The sequence below is a fragment of the Jatropha curcas genome, chromosome 9 (genome assembly GCF_041381405.1).
Source record: "Jatropha curcas cultivar XTBG-Jc1 chromosome 9, XTBG_Jcur_1.0, whole genome shotgun sequence".
Taxonomy (NCBI): Eukaryota; Viridiplantae; Streptophyta; class Magnoliopsida; order Malpighiales; family Euphorbiaceae; genus Jatropha; species Jatropha curcas.
The window spans coordinates 5,427,609-5,445,675 of record NC_143159.1 but is presented as its reverse complement, the minus strand read 5'-3'; the positions used below and the strand labels follow the sequence as shown (position 1 = coordinate 5,445,675).

Below are 18,067 nucleotides of genomic sequence, written 5' to 3'. Positions count from 1 at the left end.
GAGAAATAAAAAAATAAAAAAATAAATATCTGATGGAAAAAATAAAAGAGATATAAACATAAATGAAGGGAAGAAGAGGTGGGTTGAGAGCATTTAACAGAAGAAGGAAGTTGAAGAAAGCAAGGTGTGTTGGTGTTTCAATTGAATGGTGACCTTTGAATTCTGCATTTAAGTGGATTGAAGATGAGTTAATGAAGGCAGGTAGAGTTTTCTTGAACCCTTAGCTTCTTTTCTCTATCCATGCTTTTAATACATTTGGTCCATTTTTTTTTAATTATTTGATTTTTAATTTCTGCTAATAATATTTTTTTTAAATGAAATTTTCTACTTTGAATTCATTAATTAAGGTAGGTTTTATACCCAAAATACCATTTTAAGTGTCCTCCTTTGACTACTAGCAATGAAATAGGGTTGGAATTTATTTAATCTTGCTGTGAGGTCTATTTTAGGGTCCAGCCAATTTATATTTGGTTGGTGAAATTTGGTTAAGGACACAACTTATAACTCTATAAGGATAACCACTAAATGCCTCTGCTCCATCTTTTTCTCATGCTAAGTTAACCTAATTACCGGGTCGAAATATAATTATATAATTAAATCATTAAAACCATATATATTTTTTAATCAAAGGTGTATAGTATAATAATTTAAATTCCCAATTTGGGTGAAATTTGAAAATGGTTGTTGAATTGAAATGCATATCAAAATATAAAATTATTTAAATGAACAATCACATGAGATCTATGGCATATGTTTGCATTATTATGAGATATAATTTAGTTGATAAGTAGATTTATTTATTTTATTTTATTTGATGTGCACGTGTATATATGTTTTCATGCTCAAGTTAGAAGTGGTAGATCTACGTAAAGCCTCTTAACAATAACGAGGCTATATCTTAAATTTTTAACGTAAAGTTCACATGAGATATAGTCTATAAATTGTCTATTTTATCAAAAATTAATACAATAAGTAGAATTTGAGATTAAAAAAAAAAAAAAAATCATACAAGCATATTTAAAATGCGTTTCAATGCATAAATTTGAACTATCTGAATCAAAATCAAATTTTAGAAAGTGACAAATGCAAATAACAGTCGACATTTCAAGAGCATGCTTGTGTTTGTGTGGTGGTGACGAGTTTGAAATTTTATACATATTAATTAAGAACCATGAAATAAGACCTAGGTAGAAAGTCATGTTTATTTATTTGAATTATGACTTATACCAATATGTTTATTTATTGTTGGTCAAGGCAGATTTAATTTAACAAGAAAAGAAAAAGGATTTTGGTGCGAGAAAATTCAACCGAAGGGATGAAAAAGAAAAAGAGGATATCCTAATGGGTGAGATGAGATAACAAGGATTCATTTTTTAGTTGAAACCCTGAAAATGAAGGCTATTTGATGCAAATGCGCAAATCCGAACGTTATTTATTTAAGTTTTGGTAGTTAAATTTATAGCTGAGGGTGTTGAGAGCTTTAAAAGCTTTTGGAGAGGAGTGATTAATTGATGCAGTTCATGGGATCTGGTTTTTGTTTTAATAGAGAGAGAGAGAGAGAGAGAGGAAGGAAGGGGAAGGTGTTGAAAGCTTTAAAAGGTGTAGTTCTTTTGAGTGACCCAAATGTGGAAGTTGGAGTTGTGATCTTTTAAAGCATTCAAAACCTTCTTCAACTGTATACAATATACAGTCTCTTTTCATTTAATGACACCTCTCCCTCTCTCTGTCTCACCGCCTCTAATTAAGTTAGTAGAAAAAAACATTTCTGCTTACATTCAATGTATATTCATTTTTCGTAAATTCGATTAATAGTTGATTGTTATTTAAATACGAGTAAATACCTTTAGTTTATTTTTTTTAGTAAAAAAAAATTCAAATATTTCACTTTATTATTATTATTAAATTTGTTAGGCATGTAAAGAAGAAATACTACCATATATTTGGCTTCTACTTAATTTTTTTTTTGGAAAAAAAAACATTATTTTGATAATTAAGGATCTATATATTTTCCAAGTTGAAAACTGTTTTTATAGGGAAATTCTATTTAGATAGTATTACCTTTGTCAAAAACTTCTATTCCTTATCAATTCGATTAACCATGTCAAACATTAACAACAAATTTTTAGCAACCTTTACTAATATTTTAATATATGAATAGTTTCTGACTTCTAACAATTAATAATAGAAAGTTAACGAAAAACTAAGAAAAAAGAGATTAATAAAACGGCTGTTTACACGTGATATTATTTTATTTAATATAATTATCTATTTTAATTTTTCGACTAAAAAGTTTTGGTCAAAAATACATGGAATTGAAAGAAAATATATCCATTCAGACATTTAATTGATAAAAAATTTAGACAATAAAATATTAAAAAATTCAGAAAATAACTATAAAAAATTTTTCCGAAGGATTTTTACAATATTTTCTGATTAATTATTTTTGTCTCCGAATTAATCTTATCCTTTTTCTTAATAGAAACGTAAAGAACAATGAAATAGCAGGTTTTGAATATCTGGTTGCGTGATGGGTAATTTTTGGTGCGAATGTGATCAGGTGTGTATGCATAGTTGCCACCAAAGAGTTTTGGTTAGGCACTCAAGCTTGCATTTTCTTGGTCTTGAGGATTAATTAGATTGGAGCTGTACACTGTAGAAAAATTGAAGACCCAACTTGGATTTATCCCACGTCATGCATATATAACTAGCTAGGGTAGGTCCCTTCAATTTGCCTTCAAAATTGCCCTATAAGATTCTGCTTTGCAGTTATTTGCCTGACCCTTCAGTCCCATCTAACCCTATATATATATATAACCCTCAATGACACTTCATTTGATCTTATAAATTCAATTACCTAGAGAGAGAGAGAGAGAGAGAGAGAGAGAGATTTACTATAGAGCTATGGTTTCTCTTCATAAAGCACCTGCCTCTTCCTCTCCAAATGGAACCAAAACAAGCCCTACTGGTCATCAGTTTGATTATTCATCAAAGAAAAGAAAGTGGGATGATGATCATGATCATGATAAGTCACAAACTGAAGGGAGTTTCCATAGAAGATCATCAAAACCACTTGAAACTATAAAATCTTTGTTTGAAATAGAGCTTCAACTCGAGACTCCTTTGCCTTTGGAGTGGCAACGATGTCTAGATATTCAGGTATTACTGTTTTATTTTCCTTTTTCGTTTTCTATATTACAAAACAAGGACTCGACCACTGAATTATTATTCTAAATATGAATTATTTGATCACATAGAACATATAATAAATAAGAAAAGAAAATTCTTGTCTTTGCATGCAGTCGGGGGAGATACACTTCTACAATACAAGAACTCAAAAGAGAACAACTAGGGATCCAAGGAGAAGCCCAGAGCCAGAGCCAGCAAGTCCTCCTAGTAGCCATATGAGCTTAGAGCTTGAGCTAAATCTTCCATGTGACCAGTCTCAAAGGAAAAACATTAGTCAAAACGACAATAGTGCAAAGCAGAACAATAATTTTACTAGCTCCATAGAAGATGCAGCAGGTTTGGGCGATTTGTTCATGGATTCAAGAAAAGATCATAATAGTAAGAACGCACAAGGACAAATCATGAAGCGGTGTCCGTCTTGGTTAGCATTTGAAGAAGATAAAGTAGAAGAAGAGATGGTAGCTGCAGTTTGCACCAAGTGTTATATGTTAGTGATGCTTTGCAAGTCTTCTCCTTCTTGCCCTAACTGCAAATTTATGCACCCACAACCAGACCAGAACCATCTATCCTCTAATAAGCTATTCAAGCAAAGGCTTAGTCTCTTGTGCTGATTAAGAGTTAAGAATGATCATATTTATGTTTAATTAATTAGGATTAATAGCATATCTATTACAAAACACAAGATTAGAGTTGGCTAGCTAGCTATTCTAGATCTTGGTCCAAATTTAATTTATAATTTAGCCTGTATTCCGTCTTTCAATTGAAAAGCAACTGGTTGTGATGTTAAGATGAGAGAGAGAGAGAGAGAGAGAGAGAGAGAGAGAGAGAGAGAGGGAGACTGACTTGTATCATGTACTAACTTGAGAGAATATACAAGTGTTATTCCAATATTGTTGGCTAGTACTACCATACAAAAACATTATATTGTTTTATTAAAGTGGGATTGACTTGCTTAGAAGAGTATATATATATATCTAAAGACTAAACTAATAAAAATAAAATTTTTTATTAAAATAAATGTATTTTCAATTAATCATACACGCAAATAAAAAATAAAGTTATAATATTTTTAAAACTATCCATATTTTTATTGGCCCATTCATGGGCCCGATATAGGTAAATATTTTCTAAAGAAATTCAAATTTTAGATTAATTATCCAATAACTCATTTAAGTAAAATATAATAATTAAATAAATTTAAAATTTATTCTAATTTTATCATATAATTATTAAAATGCAACTGGGAAATATAAAAGTGCAACTGAAGCAAGTGCCCATGTACGTGGCTTAGGCTGAGATACAGTAGCACTATGATTAGATTGGGGAACAAAAGGTGAGTGAGGTACATAAATACATCACTTATTTGTGAAACTTTTTTTAGTCTGATGTGGTGAATGATAGCAGAATGAGAGTTAGTATCTATCTTTAGCTAGACTCTTTTGCAAACTTTTCGGGCTTAATACATTGTTTCTTAACTTTTTACTATATAGCAATTTTACTATATTTTGACTTTTATATCAATTTAACTCTGAATTTTCATCTTCTATTACAATAGTACTTTAAATTATAATTAAAATTTAAATTGCAAATAAAAAGTACATCAATGTGGAATCCACTTTTGATCTTGGATTAACTTAATCCAAATTTTCTTACATAAATTTGTTAAATTTGTTAATTTTAATCGTTGTCTTGTGCGAATAATATTTTTTCGTTCTATAATTATAAATTATAATTTATCATAATTATATCTTATATTCTATTTTGATAAAGAAAATCATTTACAATTTCTAGTTAATAAGTCAAATAATTTCATATAGCTTTGTTTTTTAGATTTTATAGTTGTTTCAATATTTACATTAAAAATCAAACAACAACAGTAATTAGTTCATCGTTTAAGTATTCTATTTTATTTTTTAAAAAAAAAAACAAGGTTTCTATATATCAAATAGTGCATTTTTATTTATTACTTATTAACAATTAAATAAATAATTAAAAATATTAGAAAATAATAATAGAGATTTTTACCAAAGCTCCCTCGCTCACATAGTAAAGTATATATTAATTTAATCCAAGTCTAAAGTCAAGAGTGATTTCCATTAGTTATATATTTTTAATTTTCAATTTAAATCTTAATTATAATTTAGGGTGTAAAAGGTTAACGGTGAAATTGATATAAATATCAAATTGAAGTGAAATTGCAACAAAACGCAGAATTCAGAGTAAATCAATATATTATCCAACCTTTCAACGAGCACGAAGAACGGTAACTATTTAATTAAAATGTAATACAAAATGCATGTCCTATTTAACATCTATATATTAATTTGCATTGGTTTAGAATGATAAAATTAGAATATCATTTATCGTTCTTTAAAATACTCAAAAATTATTATATTTACAAGTGTAAAATTGAAAAAAAAAGTTATTTAATCCTTAATATTTTCAAAACAACTTACGTTTAGGCATAAAAATTATTCTTAAACAAATTATTTTAAAACTATTTACATTCGTAAAGGGTTAGTAAAACGAGGAAAAAAACAGGAATATTCCATTACTTTAAGGTTTTAGTGTTTTAGTGCTGTTAAAATTTTGAAAGAAGGAAAAACGATCAGTCAAAGAAATTTCAATCGACTTAAAGTCAAGCGGTCCTCTCTCATCCGGTTCCCTCGCAATTTTCAAAAATCCAAAACCACACAGAAAGCTTTACCTCGCTTCTGACAATTCATTTCAAAACTCAAAGATCGATAACAGAATGGAGGGAGCCAAAGCAATTCGCTGTGCCAAAGCCGCTTTTCTCCTTTACTCGCTGAAAACGTCCTCAAAACGCTATTTCAAGACCCCAGTCAACGATCAGGACGAGGTTAAATTTACTCTCCTCTCTGTCTCTCTCTCTCTCTCTCTCTCTCTCTCTCTCAATTGAATCGATTCTTTTGCTTTTCTCTAAATTCTACTTTGTGCCTCAAATCTACTAGCTGGAGAAGGATCTGATGCTGACAGAAATTGAGGATCTGAAGATGAAATTGGCGAGGGAGCGAATTAAGAATAAGAAGATTAAGCTCTGTGGTCTAATAGAAGTGATTCTTCAAGTCATGGTGGTTTTGTCCTGTTCTACTGTCCTTTTGATGCTTGCTTTCAAGTCTTCTTCAAATTAATGAGAATCTGCCTTTTGTGTTGTGTCTGTTATTCTAGTAGAAATTAAAAAACTCTGCAAGTGCTAGATATTGTGCCTTCAAGGGTTATTATATCGGAAGGAAGGATAAAGCTTGAACTAGTGTACTATGAGAAATTTCGCTTAAGACGCATTACTGTGAAAAGTAGTGAAACGGCAAGGTGTTTTCTTCTCGACATTTAGCTCCAATGTCTGCAAATGGGCTTGCATCCAGGCATGTGTTGTTAAATTGAATATACTCAAACATTGCTTTATTCTGTGATTATGTTTGCCAGTTGGCAACTTGGCGAGTTCAAGGTGTTTGGTTGCACGATAAAAAACACTTTGGTATAAGCTCTCTTCTATCTTACCATTTTCACTTTTGTGAGTTTAACAGTTCATCCAATTTTTGTTCTTTTTGAGTAAAAACTCACCAAGTTTTGTCATTTGTGAAGATGTAAAATAAACCAATACTGCTGAAGTAAAAGGGCTGCCAATGCCACTTTTCTGCTAACCTTGTGAATGATAATTAGATGATTACATTTTAAAGAGAAACCCGATTTTAAAAATCTTCTAACTTGCCACTCAATTTTGGGCTTGATAACACGACATAAACCCAAAATAACATCGTTCTGTCAAGATAACATCTTAAATTTATCGTATTCATGTCATTATCCTGTCAACCCAATTTTGACACAAAAATAATCATTTTGTGTAATGTTGCAGGTTGACCCATTAATCCATTAATGACTTCAAGTTGGTTCTAAACAGATGAAAAGAGTCTTATCTCCTCTATAAAGAAAGAAAATTATCGTTCTTTTATATGTATGGAACTTCGAACCCATCTTATCTTCTGAAACCATTAACTGAATCTGGGCTAAGACCTGGTTGGTACCACTGATGAGTCCATATAGTTAACTTCCATACTCTACGGTCTAAATTATTTTAAGTATTAAGGAAAAAAAAAAAAAAAAAAGAAAACAGATGAAGCTGAAGCATGAAAATTAGGCTTTTAATTAAATCACATAGATGAGATGGAGAAATAGAGTTCACTGCTTCAGCCATACGTATTTCCTCCTTTGTCATTAAAGCAAATATAGCGTCATATTCTCCAAAATAAAACGTTTATTTACAAGCAGTCTGATATATGTCCTACCCCAGCAGAGATAATATTATTGGACAGAAGCTGTGCTGGAAAACAGCAACAAACCTCAAATATTTCCTCTCGCATGATTGTCGCACGAATTAGGCAGTTTTGGAGGGTCTCCTAGGCGGACAGTAAGCAGGCGAGCCTTACTCTCAACAGCAAAATTCAGAAGAAAGCTGTACTTTTCTGACCTGAAGGAACCGAACAACAATATGCTGCAAGACTGATCTCTTCATGTATGGATCCATTTGTTACTTCAAATTCAAAATCTTCAAAGCATCTCTGCAGAATGTCAATTCAATCCAACTTGAGACTTCTATGTACCTTAGTTTGATTTGGCATAGTGAGAGATATACACAATCACGCATATATTACAATAATAACAGCCAAATTCTTGCTAAATCTTACAATAGTTTGTGCTGATGTCAGCAAAAGCCATCTAAAAACTGTTTGCAAGAGCAACTCGAGATAGTAAATAACAGGTAGAAACCATATCAATATCTAGTTTCCAATAAATATTAAAAGACACGATAAAAGACTCCTCAACCTACCATTTATAATAGTTTGAGAAAAATAATAAGAGGGAAAATGGTATTATTGTTGTATAGAAGGCCTAATTTTGGATAAAACATGGTTATTATGTATAAAATCTGAAGTATCTAGATACCACACGAATAACCATGCTGAGATGCACAATTAACAATTCTAGGATACAAGGGTAAAATATTTGCCGTTATTCTGAAAGGCTTAGTGAGGATTGAAGTTAATTTTCTCCATTGTACTTAAGAACCAAGTATATAACTAGAATAACTAATTTCAAGTACCTCTAGTCAAATGCATAAGGATCATCTGCATATGGATTCAGTGACCCTTCTGAAAACAGATCGCCAATGTTTGAAGGATTTGAACGACCTGCTCCCTTAATTTCCTGCATAAGGAACATGCACTCAGAATTTCAAAGCTGCAGAATTAGGCAAGCATGTTAGCCAAACAATCAACAGATGCTTCTATAATGTCCCACTTACCAATACCTTATAGTTTGCTTTATTTATTCTGTTAGCCCCTTTTTTCTTCTTCCTCAAAAAATCCTACTCTCTATATTCACGCTTTCCAAGTTGACTATTTTATATATATAACTTGCATCATTCTGATATAAAGTGGCATCTTATGATGCAAAAAATCCATTTATAACCATCTAATGATGTATAACTAGGGGTGGCCAAAATCCGGTTTTTGGAACCAGAACCGTTGGTTCCGAACTGATGGGAACCGGAACCGGAATCGGTTCGAACCGGTTCGGTTCCGGTTCCACCAATTTTGGAACTGTGAGCCGGCGGTTCCCAAAATCAGTCGGAACCAATGTTGCAGTTCCAGTTGGAACCGGTCGAAAACCGTCCGGAACCGGTTGGAAAATCGGTTGGAACCGTTAGTTTTGGAACTATTGAGGAACCAAAACCGGAACCGAAACTGTTCGGTTCCAAACCATAACCGGAATGGTTAATTTCCGGTTCGGTTCCGGTTCTAAATTTCCAATTCTAAAAAATTTAGAACCGGAACCAGCGGTTCCGGAACCGTGGCCACGTTTATGTACAACTGCTTGTATTCCATATCATTTTGAGAGCAATCAGCATTTCCTAAGTATGAAAGATCATATACTAGGAAACTTTATGGATGGATGGAAATGCTTCCTCCAACCAGCAATATTCATGCCTTTAGAAGCAACTTAAATGAAAAAAAGGGAAATAATTGACAAAAATGTACTTTTGTAGGCTGTAAGTAATGATATGTGGGCGCTAGATAGTAATAATTCTACTGATTCATCAAATAATAGTTCAAGAATTGTTTTTTTTTTTTTAATTATTTTTTTGGAGAATGTTAGTTCAGCCAATTTCGTAAAAAATTTGTTGTGCCAACTGGAGAGTGAAAAGCAAAGTGCAAGGAGTTATGCTAAAAAAACCAGGGTGCCAAATGCTTCTGAAGGAGTTAAACTATGCATCAATAAAACCAAAATGAATAAATTACCAATTTAGGAAGTAGAAAAGAGTCTAGCTTTGTATTACCTTAACAACACTTCTTGGAGTTCTGGTCCTTGGTGTATTCATCTTCTTATGTTTCCTCGGGTCCTGATGTGCATGGAAAAAGAAATCTGGAATTAGAAGCGGTAAGCTGTAAAAGTAAAGGTCCTTCAATAGTACAAAACAGACTGTTTTATGCAGGAACTTCACATATTATGTACATGTAGGGTCAGTAGGGCTGCTAGAGTGCATACCTCAAACATGACTGTACTTTTTGTCTTTTTTCGTTTTGTAATTGTTCTTCCATTAGTAGTTTCAACTTCATATTCATGGTGAGTTACCTAGCATGCCATAAAGTCAAATGAGAGGCAAGGTATAAATAACAATATAATGCAGGATACCCCAAAATTTTTTTCGACTTATACTTTGCTTTGCATTGATATTATGATCAGAGCGGATATTTGAAACAAAGGATTAATATAGCTGACCCAACTAGTTTGGGATTAAGACTTAGCTGTTGTTATTTTAGCATGGTGAGTTACCTAGCATGCCATAAAGTCAAATGAGAGGCAAGGTATAAATAACAATATACTGCAGGATACCCCAAAATTTTTTTCGACTTATACTTTGCTTTGCATTGATATTATTTTGATCAGAGCGGATATTTGAAACAAAAGATTCATATAGCTGACCCAACTAGTATGGGATTAAGACTTAGCTGTTGTTATTTTAGCTTACCCCAAAAGATGATGATAAAAAGAAAAAAGAAAAATTAGTCAACGAAAATTCCAAGTAAACATAAAGTGTTTCACCTTCTTGTGATGCTTAGGAATGCTCCTTACACTTCCTGTGTTAGCATTCTCTGCTCTCTTCAATATTTTTGACACTGGTGTTTGTGTTTCCTCCAGGAAAGGCAAATCCTAAAAAGCACCAAGAAAAAAAGGAACTTTGCTAGTGTTTCAATTATTATAAAAATACAGGCAAAATGATTATTGATCTTTGTCACCTTTACTATGTTCTCCAACCTTACCGGCACACGTTGACTTCTTTTTCCACCACCAGGGTCTATCATCTTGATTGACGAAATGGAGTAATTCTGAGCATGATGGAAATTAAAATACATTAATAGTTTTTTTTTTTTTTTTCAAAAAATAAACCCATCTTCTCAGATTGAAAGAAAATTTTATATGATATGCTTATCCACTGGACATATAGACCTTGAGCAGTATTTTATGCCCCTTACAAGATAAATTTAGCAGATAATGCAGCAGAACAACTGAACAGTGATTCATGGTCAAAAAACAAACTTATATGCATAGAAAAAATTTCTTCGTGAAAGCACATGAATAGCACTCTGTGTCAACACTTCAAGACAGAGAAGCTCAGGCCTCCACATATTTACTCAACACTTGTCCGATATTTGCACATTTTTATTGACATACGGGGCATCAGTGGGACTTTTAAAGTGACACAAGTTCGCATATTTATATCCCCCACTTGTGTTTATGTGTGTAAGAGAAAGGGAAGGAGGGAGAGATAAATATTTGAAACGGGCAAGCCAACCTTTTTTGAAGTCACTTCCTGGTCATCTTGTGGCTTATCACTCATCACTTTCCACTGCAACTGCAGCAAGGCCTTTTGCCTTTCTTCCTGCAAGCTACTATGATCAAACTAAACCCAAGGCTCAGATAATGCAATTTGACATAGCACTTGACAGAAACTCATGCCTTGGATTTCTGAAGATCCAATTCTTCTTGCAGCCTCCTGCACTCATCTTCATTCTGACACCTCTGAGCTTTCATCTGAACTTCATGTTCATTTCTGAGTTGCATTGTTTTCTGTGCAAAATTTGAGAAAATATGGCAATTGAATCCATTAACTGCATGTTTACAGAATTTTAATATATTATATACCTCTCTCAATTCATTTTCAGCTTGAAGTTGGGCACGCTTTAGCTCTTCAATATGATCAGCTTTCAAACTCATTTCCTTCCTATCGTGCTCCTGCTTGATGCGCAAGACCTGCACAAGCAGGATGACAATTAACCAGCCATGAGACTGATGAAACAAGATTATCAAGTCTGTGACAAAAGAAGTAGATCAACACTGTAACTTTCATATAAAGATTAAATTGCGGTAAGAAGTGGGCAAAAAATCACTCCAAAAATCAGTAGTTGCCAACAATAATCTAAGAAGCCATAACATAAATAGTAGCACACTGTGACATCCCAACCCGGCAAAGCGATCCTAAGGATGGCAAGCTAGCTAGGGTAGTGGAATGCGGGACACAGGAATGAATCGAATCACATATCAAAAAAGGGGAAACTAATCATTAGAGGCGCCTTTGGGTGGAATAGCTGAGAGTTGGAAGAACTCCAAGGTTAAGTGTGCTCGCTTAACGGAAATCCTAGGATGGGTGACCTCCTGGGAAGTTTCCCATTTCACCTGCGGGACAAAACCGTGAGGGCTGGTGTATGTATTGGCCGGATTAGGCCAGGGCACAACCCCGTGGCTAAAGTGGACAATTCCTCTGGTGATTAGAGTCGGGGTGTGACATTATTCTTAACTTTCAAACACTAATTAATTTCATGCCTTCTCAGGAAATGCAAACAAGTATATGATATTAGTTAGTTAACAGTCTTCGAGACTAATGGTGACATGAAGATATAAAATGCGTCATGGAAGCACTAATGCGACTTTGTGAACCTACAAAAAGGTTCCCAGAGCAGATAGAATATTTGTCTTCTTTCTGTATTATTTTAAGATAGAACACTCTTCATTTAAAGCAGCAAAGAACAATGAAAACTAAGTTTGCAATGATGTCAGAGGTGCTTACCAGAGCAGCATGCTCCTCCTGAATGCACACCAACTGCTGCCTTGACTCTTCCTTGCATTCTGCAAGTTTCTGATCACATTTTCTTTCCGTTTCCAGCACAATTTGGTCTGCCTGGAAGGTCCAACCTATGAGGAACACGATTCACAGCTAAGCTTATCAGAACAGGCATTAAGTATGGGCAAACCTTCTCTTTTTCCATTTTAATGATCTCTAGCTTCTCGAACTCATATTTCTTCCTGATGTCATTAACTGCCTGTAGAAAGTGATTTGTGTTAATATGAAAATGCATGTCATTTGAGAATTCATATAAGGTAAATGATAAATGGTAACACCTGATCATTCCTCTGAGATATTTCTTTCAAATGCCTTGACAGTTCCAGTTGTTTGCACTCTAGCATCAAATCATATTGACTCTTTGCTTCAGCAAGCTTGCTTTCAGCAGCCGACAAAGATGCCTGACTCTGCAACAATTTACAGAAACTCATTAGTACTAGAAAGATGTCAAAATCCCCACGTAGTTAAATAATCCATTAGAAAACCTCAGTGATTTGATCTTCCAACTTCTTTACTCCATCCTTGTATTGCAGAAGTAGTTGCTCCTTCTCCTCTAAGATGCTATGTAGCTGAGCAACTTGCTTCTCCAGTGAATCTACATGTTGCTCTTGTTTCTCACTCTGCTTTTGCCAAGTACCTACATCTTCTGCTTTCTTCCTTACTTCTGCATTTAATTTCTCAGCAATATCTTTGTTTTCTATTTCCAATGTTGAAATTTTCAATAACAAATCTTGCTGCATGAAAGAAAAAAATTGGGTAAGAATATGAACAAATCATGCTCGGACTTAGCTCACAGGAACAAAAACAACTAGTGCAGACCATTTTATTCTCAGATGACCTAGAACTTTCTGATAAAGCTTCAATTGTCTCCTCAAATTCGGAAACCAACATCTCTGTTTCATTTTTCTCGGACAGCAGTGTTTTAGCTTCAGACTCTAATCTTTGAATTCTCTCTCCTGCTAAACGGCATTCCTCAGAAAGTTGTGCCATAATATGCTCTTGGGCTTTCTGAAGTTCAATGATCTTATCGTTCAACTCCTGGTTAACCAATAGCAGTGCATCTTTTTCTGACTTAACGCACAAGAACTTATCATGCAGCCGATCATACCGTTTTTTAGCATGCTTAGCAGAAAGGTCTCTCTCCTGTTGGACCAACTTAAAGCAAGTGTCACATAGAGAGTTTAGCTGATCAAACTTCTTGATGAAAGAAAATTCTTGTTTGTCCAGTTCAACCAATTGTTCAGCCAATATATGAAAAAAACCTTGCAAATTTTTTATATCCTGAAGTGAGACAGCCAATTTAGTAGCAAAGTCATTTCTGCTAAATTGGAGGTCACTCTTTTCTTTCTCCAAGTTGTCCTGAGTAATAATCAAATGTTTGATTTCATCTTTCTTCTGTCCCAACTCAAGGTGCATTTCTTCTAGTTTAGAATTCAAGCTCTCTGTTGTCAATTTATTAGCTGCCACTGCTGCCTCAAATTGCTTTAGCATAGCATCTGCATAATAAATATGTAAATAAATAATCCAGAAAATACTGCTATAATTCCTAGAAATGAAAATCAATCAAATAACTTAACAGTGAGACACTGTTTTTAGAAGAGCAGCAATTGACATAAGCCTGATGGATTGTGCCTTAGCCCTTTAACCAACATAATCAACTCGATAATAGTTCGTATACTCTCTCTAACTGAAATGTCTATTTCATAAAAAATTGTCTTGGTAAGCATTTCCTTTGGCCGTCCTACAAATTTTATGAAAGATAAAGTTCCAGGAAATTATTGTGACATGTATAAATCATAAATCAAGAGCTTACTGATGCCAAAGGCCTGAAGATGTTATTCCAGTGTTTTATCCTTTATTTTTTATTTTCTTTTTTTTGTTTCCTTCTTTCTAACTATCAGGCTAGATGGAATCTGCAATACTTGGAACAGAAAGCTCAAATACTAGTACCACTCAAGTGACCTCAGAAAGTGGGTCAATATACCTCCAGGGGAAGCAAATATTGCAAGTAAATAGGTAGCAAATGTGACCCACATGCCAACAAACTAATACATTATAAATAGGACATAAGTCAAGAAAAGTGAAGACGGGTTGCCACTGCTCAAAACTGAGAATTTCTGGAGAGATGGGATTCAGAAGAAATGAACTAAACTTGGTGTTGAAGGTTAATAAGCACTGGCAATTAAATTATAAAACCCGCTAAGAAAGCATTATGCCAAACTGAAACCTAAGTTACTTCAAAGTGAAAAGATAGACATGCTTGTGCAGAAATGAGGGCAATATCTGAAATGCATTTTTTTTAAGCAATAGGATAAAATTAGATAAACAAAGAACAACAATAATTCATATTCAGTTTAAGCCAGAAATAGTAACTCCCACATTTTATGTTAAATTAATAACAAATAACGACACTAGTCCATATTCTATTTAAGTGACTCAACCAAATGACAACATCTTGTCCATGTCATGCTTAATGATGATGATGGTTTTCTAATTTTTTACGAGTGGCTAGCATCCACAAACATAAATGATAATATAGGTTACATGGCCAACATGAAGCCTCTTTTTCATTTGAAAGCATAGATTGAAACATATCATATGCGATCGAAGTTTATTAGAAGTTCTTTTGGGGGCTGAAATTACTATTAATAAAGTTCTTAGGCACAGTATAATCTACTAATCTACTAATGAGCAAGCTGAATATTTAGCTTTCTGATAGTGTCATTTACCTTTTTCATCTATGAGGTAAGCAATTCTGTGCTGTTCCTCTGTGTAGATCTTATTTCTTTCCTCTTTTTCAATTTTAAGCTCTTCCAGTTCCTGCTCATCTGCATTCAAAATTCAAATACATTAACAGATGGCTAATACAAATCCCATACAAACACAATCCTGTGTCTCTTTCTCTCTCATCACTCTCTCATTTTTTTTTTCCCTTACAAACAATCTTGTGACACTCGCTAGTAATTTAATACTCAGATCTTGTTTTTTAATCGTAGAGAAAGCTCACTTCAGAAATTGAATAGCATTTTGCAGAAAGCAAACACAAATGGCTTACGAGTTCTAATGGTTTCCTCTGCAGAGTCTAACTTCAGAGACAATCCATTCAGCCGTTGGTTCAAATCATCAATGGCAGTTGAGCTTGCTGATAGTTTGCTTTCAAAAAACTCCTTATCTTTTTCAGCTGTGCGAATAATTTTTAAGCACTTATAACTGTCAATTGTGAGTAGAATATATAATTTCGATACCACAACTGAAAATATTACATACCATCATGAACCTGACAAGCTAAGAGCTGTAAAGTTTCAGTCAGTTGATCACACAGAGTCTTAGTTGAAGAGAACTTGGATTCCAATCCTTTCCATAGCTTCTCATCCTCCTTTTGCTTTACTTTAAGCTTAGCATTTTCATTTAAGGCATTTTGCAACTTTTCCTCTAACGCACTAATAAGCTCCATCGATTTCTTCAGCTTCGAGTTCTAAACTAATCAAAAAAATTTCAATCAAATCACCATTCAATTTTATGCTATTAATAAATTCTGGTACCTTCTCCCTAAAAACGGAAGTCCTAAATATCATGGAAATTATTACAAAACAATTCAACCTAATGCTCATGAAGTAGCACAGATTAAAAGAAGATGGAGACAGAATAATGTTTTTTTTTTTTCATTGCTTCAGGACGCATCAATTACTAAATGTTTATACATACACAATGACTAGGAGATACTATATACAGAGTATACACCAGATATAAACAATAACTATATAAACACAAACAATCTTTCAAACATGATCAATAAGCATATTTCGCCAACAGGCACGTACATTCTTGTATTGAGAATGAGAGAGATAGAGAGAGTCATTCATGTTACCGCTATTTCCAGGTCAGTTTTAACGGAAGCTTGGTCTTTGATCAACTTTTCTGCAAACAAATGGATCAACGATATTAGTTGGTTTGAGAGTTCAAATTTCACTGAGAATAAGTAACTTAAAATCGTCGAAGAAAACCTGCAGTGAGCTTCAAATTGACGAAACTCCCTGATGAAATGGAGTCCGAAGATGGCCGTGAAGAAAATGAAAGGTTTTTCGCTGATCCCGATATGGATCCTGATAGCGATTTGAACTGATCGAAGCTCTTCATGATTGGAAACCCTAACTTTTGCATCTTGAAATTGAAGATCGAGATGAAAAACCTAGAAAATTTCTGCTTGAAAGTTGAATATCCTTGTCTCCTCGCACTCAATCGAGCTCTCTTTCTCTCGAGCGTTCAAGTTTCCAAGCAAGCAGTGGAAATAATTTAGGCGCCAAAAGATGTGGTATTTATAGAGGATGGAATTCTTTTGAAATTAATTCGCAGTAAAAAATTATTCGACGTCGTATTATGTTTACCATTTGCGCTAAAGACAGTACGCATCGTTTTGCTGCCGCTACTTGGTGGTGGACGTTTTGGCTCTTTCCAATCTCATGGTATGCACAGCCACGCACGTGACTAAGGGGGGCCTGGTCGTGCCAGATTCAAGCTGGGAACCATTTGAAACTGGACCAAATTAATTTCTGGTTCAAAACCAGATTTATCGGTGAATATAATGAAAATTTTAACTCACAGTTTCTTCTTACTTGTGAACAATTCATTTTAGTATTATAAAAAAATTCTTATTCTGATATTAACAGTATGAAAATAACGCTATTTTTATTTATTATTATAAATTAAAAATATTAAAATAAATATTTCAAAACATAACTTAGTGATAAATGCATATACAAATCGATAATTAATGCTATTTAAATAATTTTTTTACCTTCTAATTATATAAAATAAACGATTCGTTTAATATAAATAACTTCACTGGAAAAAGAAGTGAATCTATCTATCTTTCTAGAATATAGAAAAACATAAGGAAATATTCTTTGACAATTTTTTAGTCAAACAACATTTTAAAAAAATTATCATATCATAAATGATAATTTCTTTCTATTTACTAATTTTTTATAATATTTAAGCATGCATAAATCATATATACTTGTATGCGTATTTAATTAGATTAAAAAAAGCATAAATACATAAAAAATTCATATATATTTTTATGTAAATAAAATTGTGGCACTTTTAATTTTTAGTTTGATCCATTAAATATTTTAACTTGAAAAATTACATCTATAAAATATTTCAATTTGTAAAAATTTTTTTATTGAATATTCCACATTGAATATTTTAAAAATGTTAAAATTTATTGTTTCAAAAGTTATAATAATCACACGTTAAATTATATTTTACATGTAAAATTAAAAAAATAACAAAAATAACTATTATTACCAATATGAAAAGATCTATAATGTTACTAAAATAAATAAATTTTAAAAATACAATAGATCTCTGTAAAATTTGAGGATTCTATAAATTTCTTTTTTTTATAAAGCACGTAAATAAATTTATATATTTCACCATTGAAAATGTGAATCTAATACAATCTCAAACTTAATCCACGCATTAAAATCAATAAAGAATAAATAATCAAAATTAATAAATTCTCATAAACCATATAAATGTATATTTTTCAATGGCATAAACAATTATGTCCAAAGCTCTTATCATTATATCTATACTTAAAATTATTGACACCATATTTACATTTTTTATAAAAAGTAAGGTAAGAATAAGAGGATAAAAAAAATTTATTTAAAGCGG

General features: G+C 32.8%; 3 protein-coding genes across 3 annotated transcripts; 2 read left to right on the top strand and 1 right to left on the bottom strand.

Annotated features, from left to right (window-relative positions):
- The first annotated feature begins 2,803 nt into the window (after positions 1-2,803).
- On the top strand, positions 2,804-3,973 carry LOC105630607 (E3 ubiquitin-protein ligase). The gene is made up of 2 exons (XM_012212476.4): positions 2,804-3,156; positions 3,300-3,973. The coding sequence occupies exons 1-2, from the start codon at positions 2,902-2,904 to the stop codon at positions 3,795-3,797; spliced, it is 753 nt and encodes a 250-aa protein (XP_012067866.1). The 5' UTR covers positions 2,804-2,901; the 3' UTR covers positions 3,798-3,973.
- Positions 3,974-5,797: 1,824 nt separating this feature from the next.
- On the top strand, positions 5,798-6,713 carry LOC149493512 (uncharacterized). The gene is made up of 2 exons (XM_089726179.1): positions 5,798-6,046; positions 6,159-6,713. Exons 1-2 carry the CDS (start codon positions 5,939-5,941, stop codon positions 6,336-6,338), a joined length of 288 nt encoding a protein of 95 aa, XP_089582305.1. The 5' UTR covers positions 5,798-5,938; the 3' UTR covers positions 6,339-6,713.
- A 548-nt stretch (positions 6,714-7,261) lies between these two features.
- Positions 7,262-16,652, bottom strand: LOC105630608 (synaptonemal complex protein 2). Its single transcript, XM_012212477.4, has 19 exons — positions 16,390-16,652; positions 16,254-16,303; positions 15,653-15,860; positions 15,441-15,566; positions 15,115-15,213; positions 13,205-13,881; positions 12,871-13,119; positions 12,664-12,792; positions 12,516-12,584; positions 12,332-12,442; positions 11,410-11,517; positions 11,224-11,334; positions 11,060-11,146; positions 10,527-10,592; positions 10,309-10,416; positions 9,751-9,837; positions 9,542-9,604; positions 8,306-8,409; positions 7,262-7,763 (listed from the first exon to the last, which is right to left on the bottom strand). Exons 1-18 carry the CDS (start codon positions 16,544-16,546, stop codon positions 8,308-8,310), a joined length of 2,607 nt encoding a protein of 868 aa, XP_012067867.1. The 5' UTR covers positions 16,547-16,652; the 3' UTR covers positions 7,262-7,763; positions 8,306-8,307.
- Between the last annotated feature and the right edge of the window lie 1,415 nt (positions 16,653-18,067).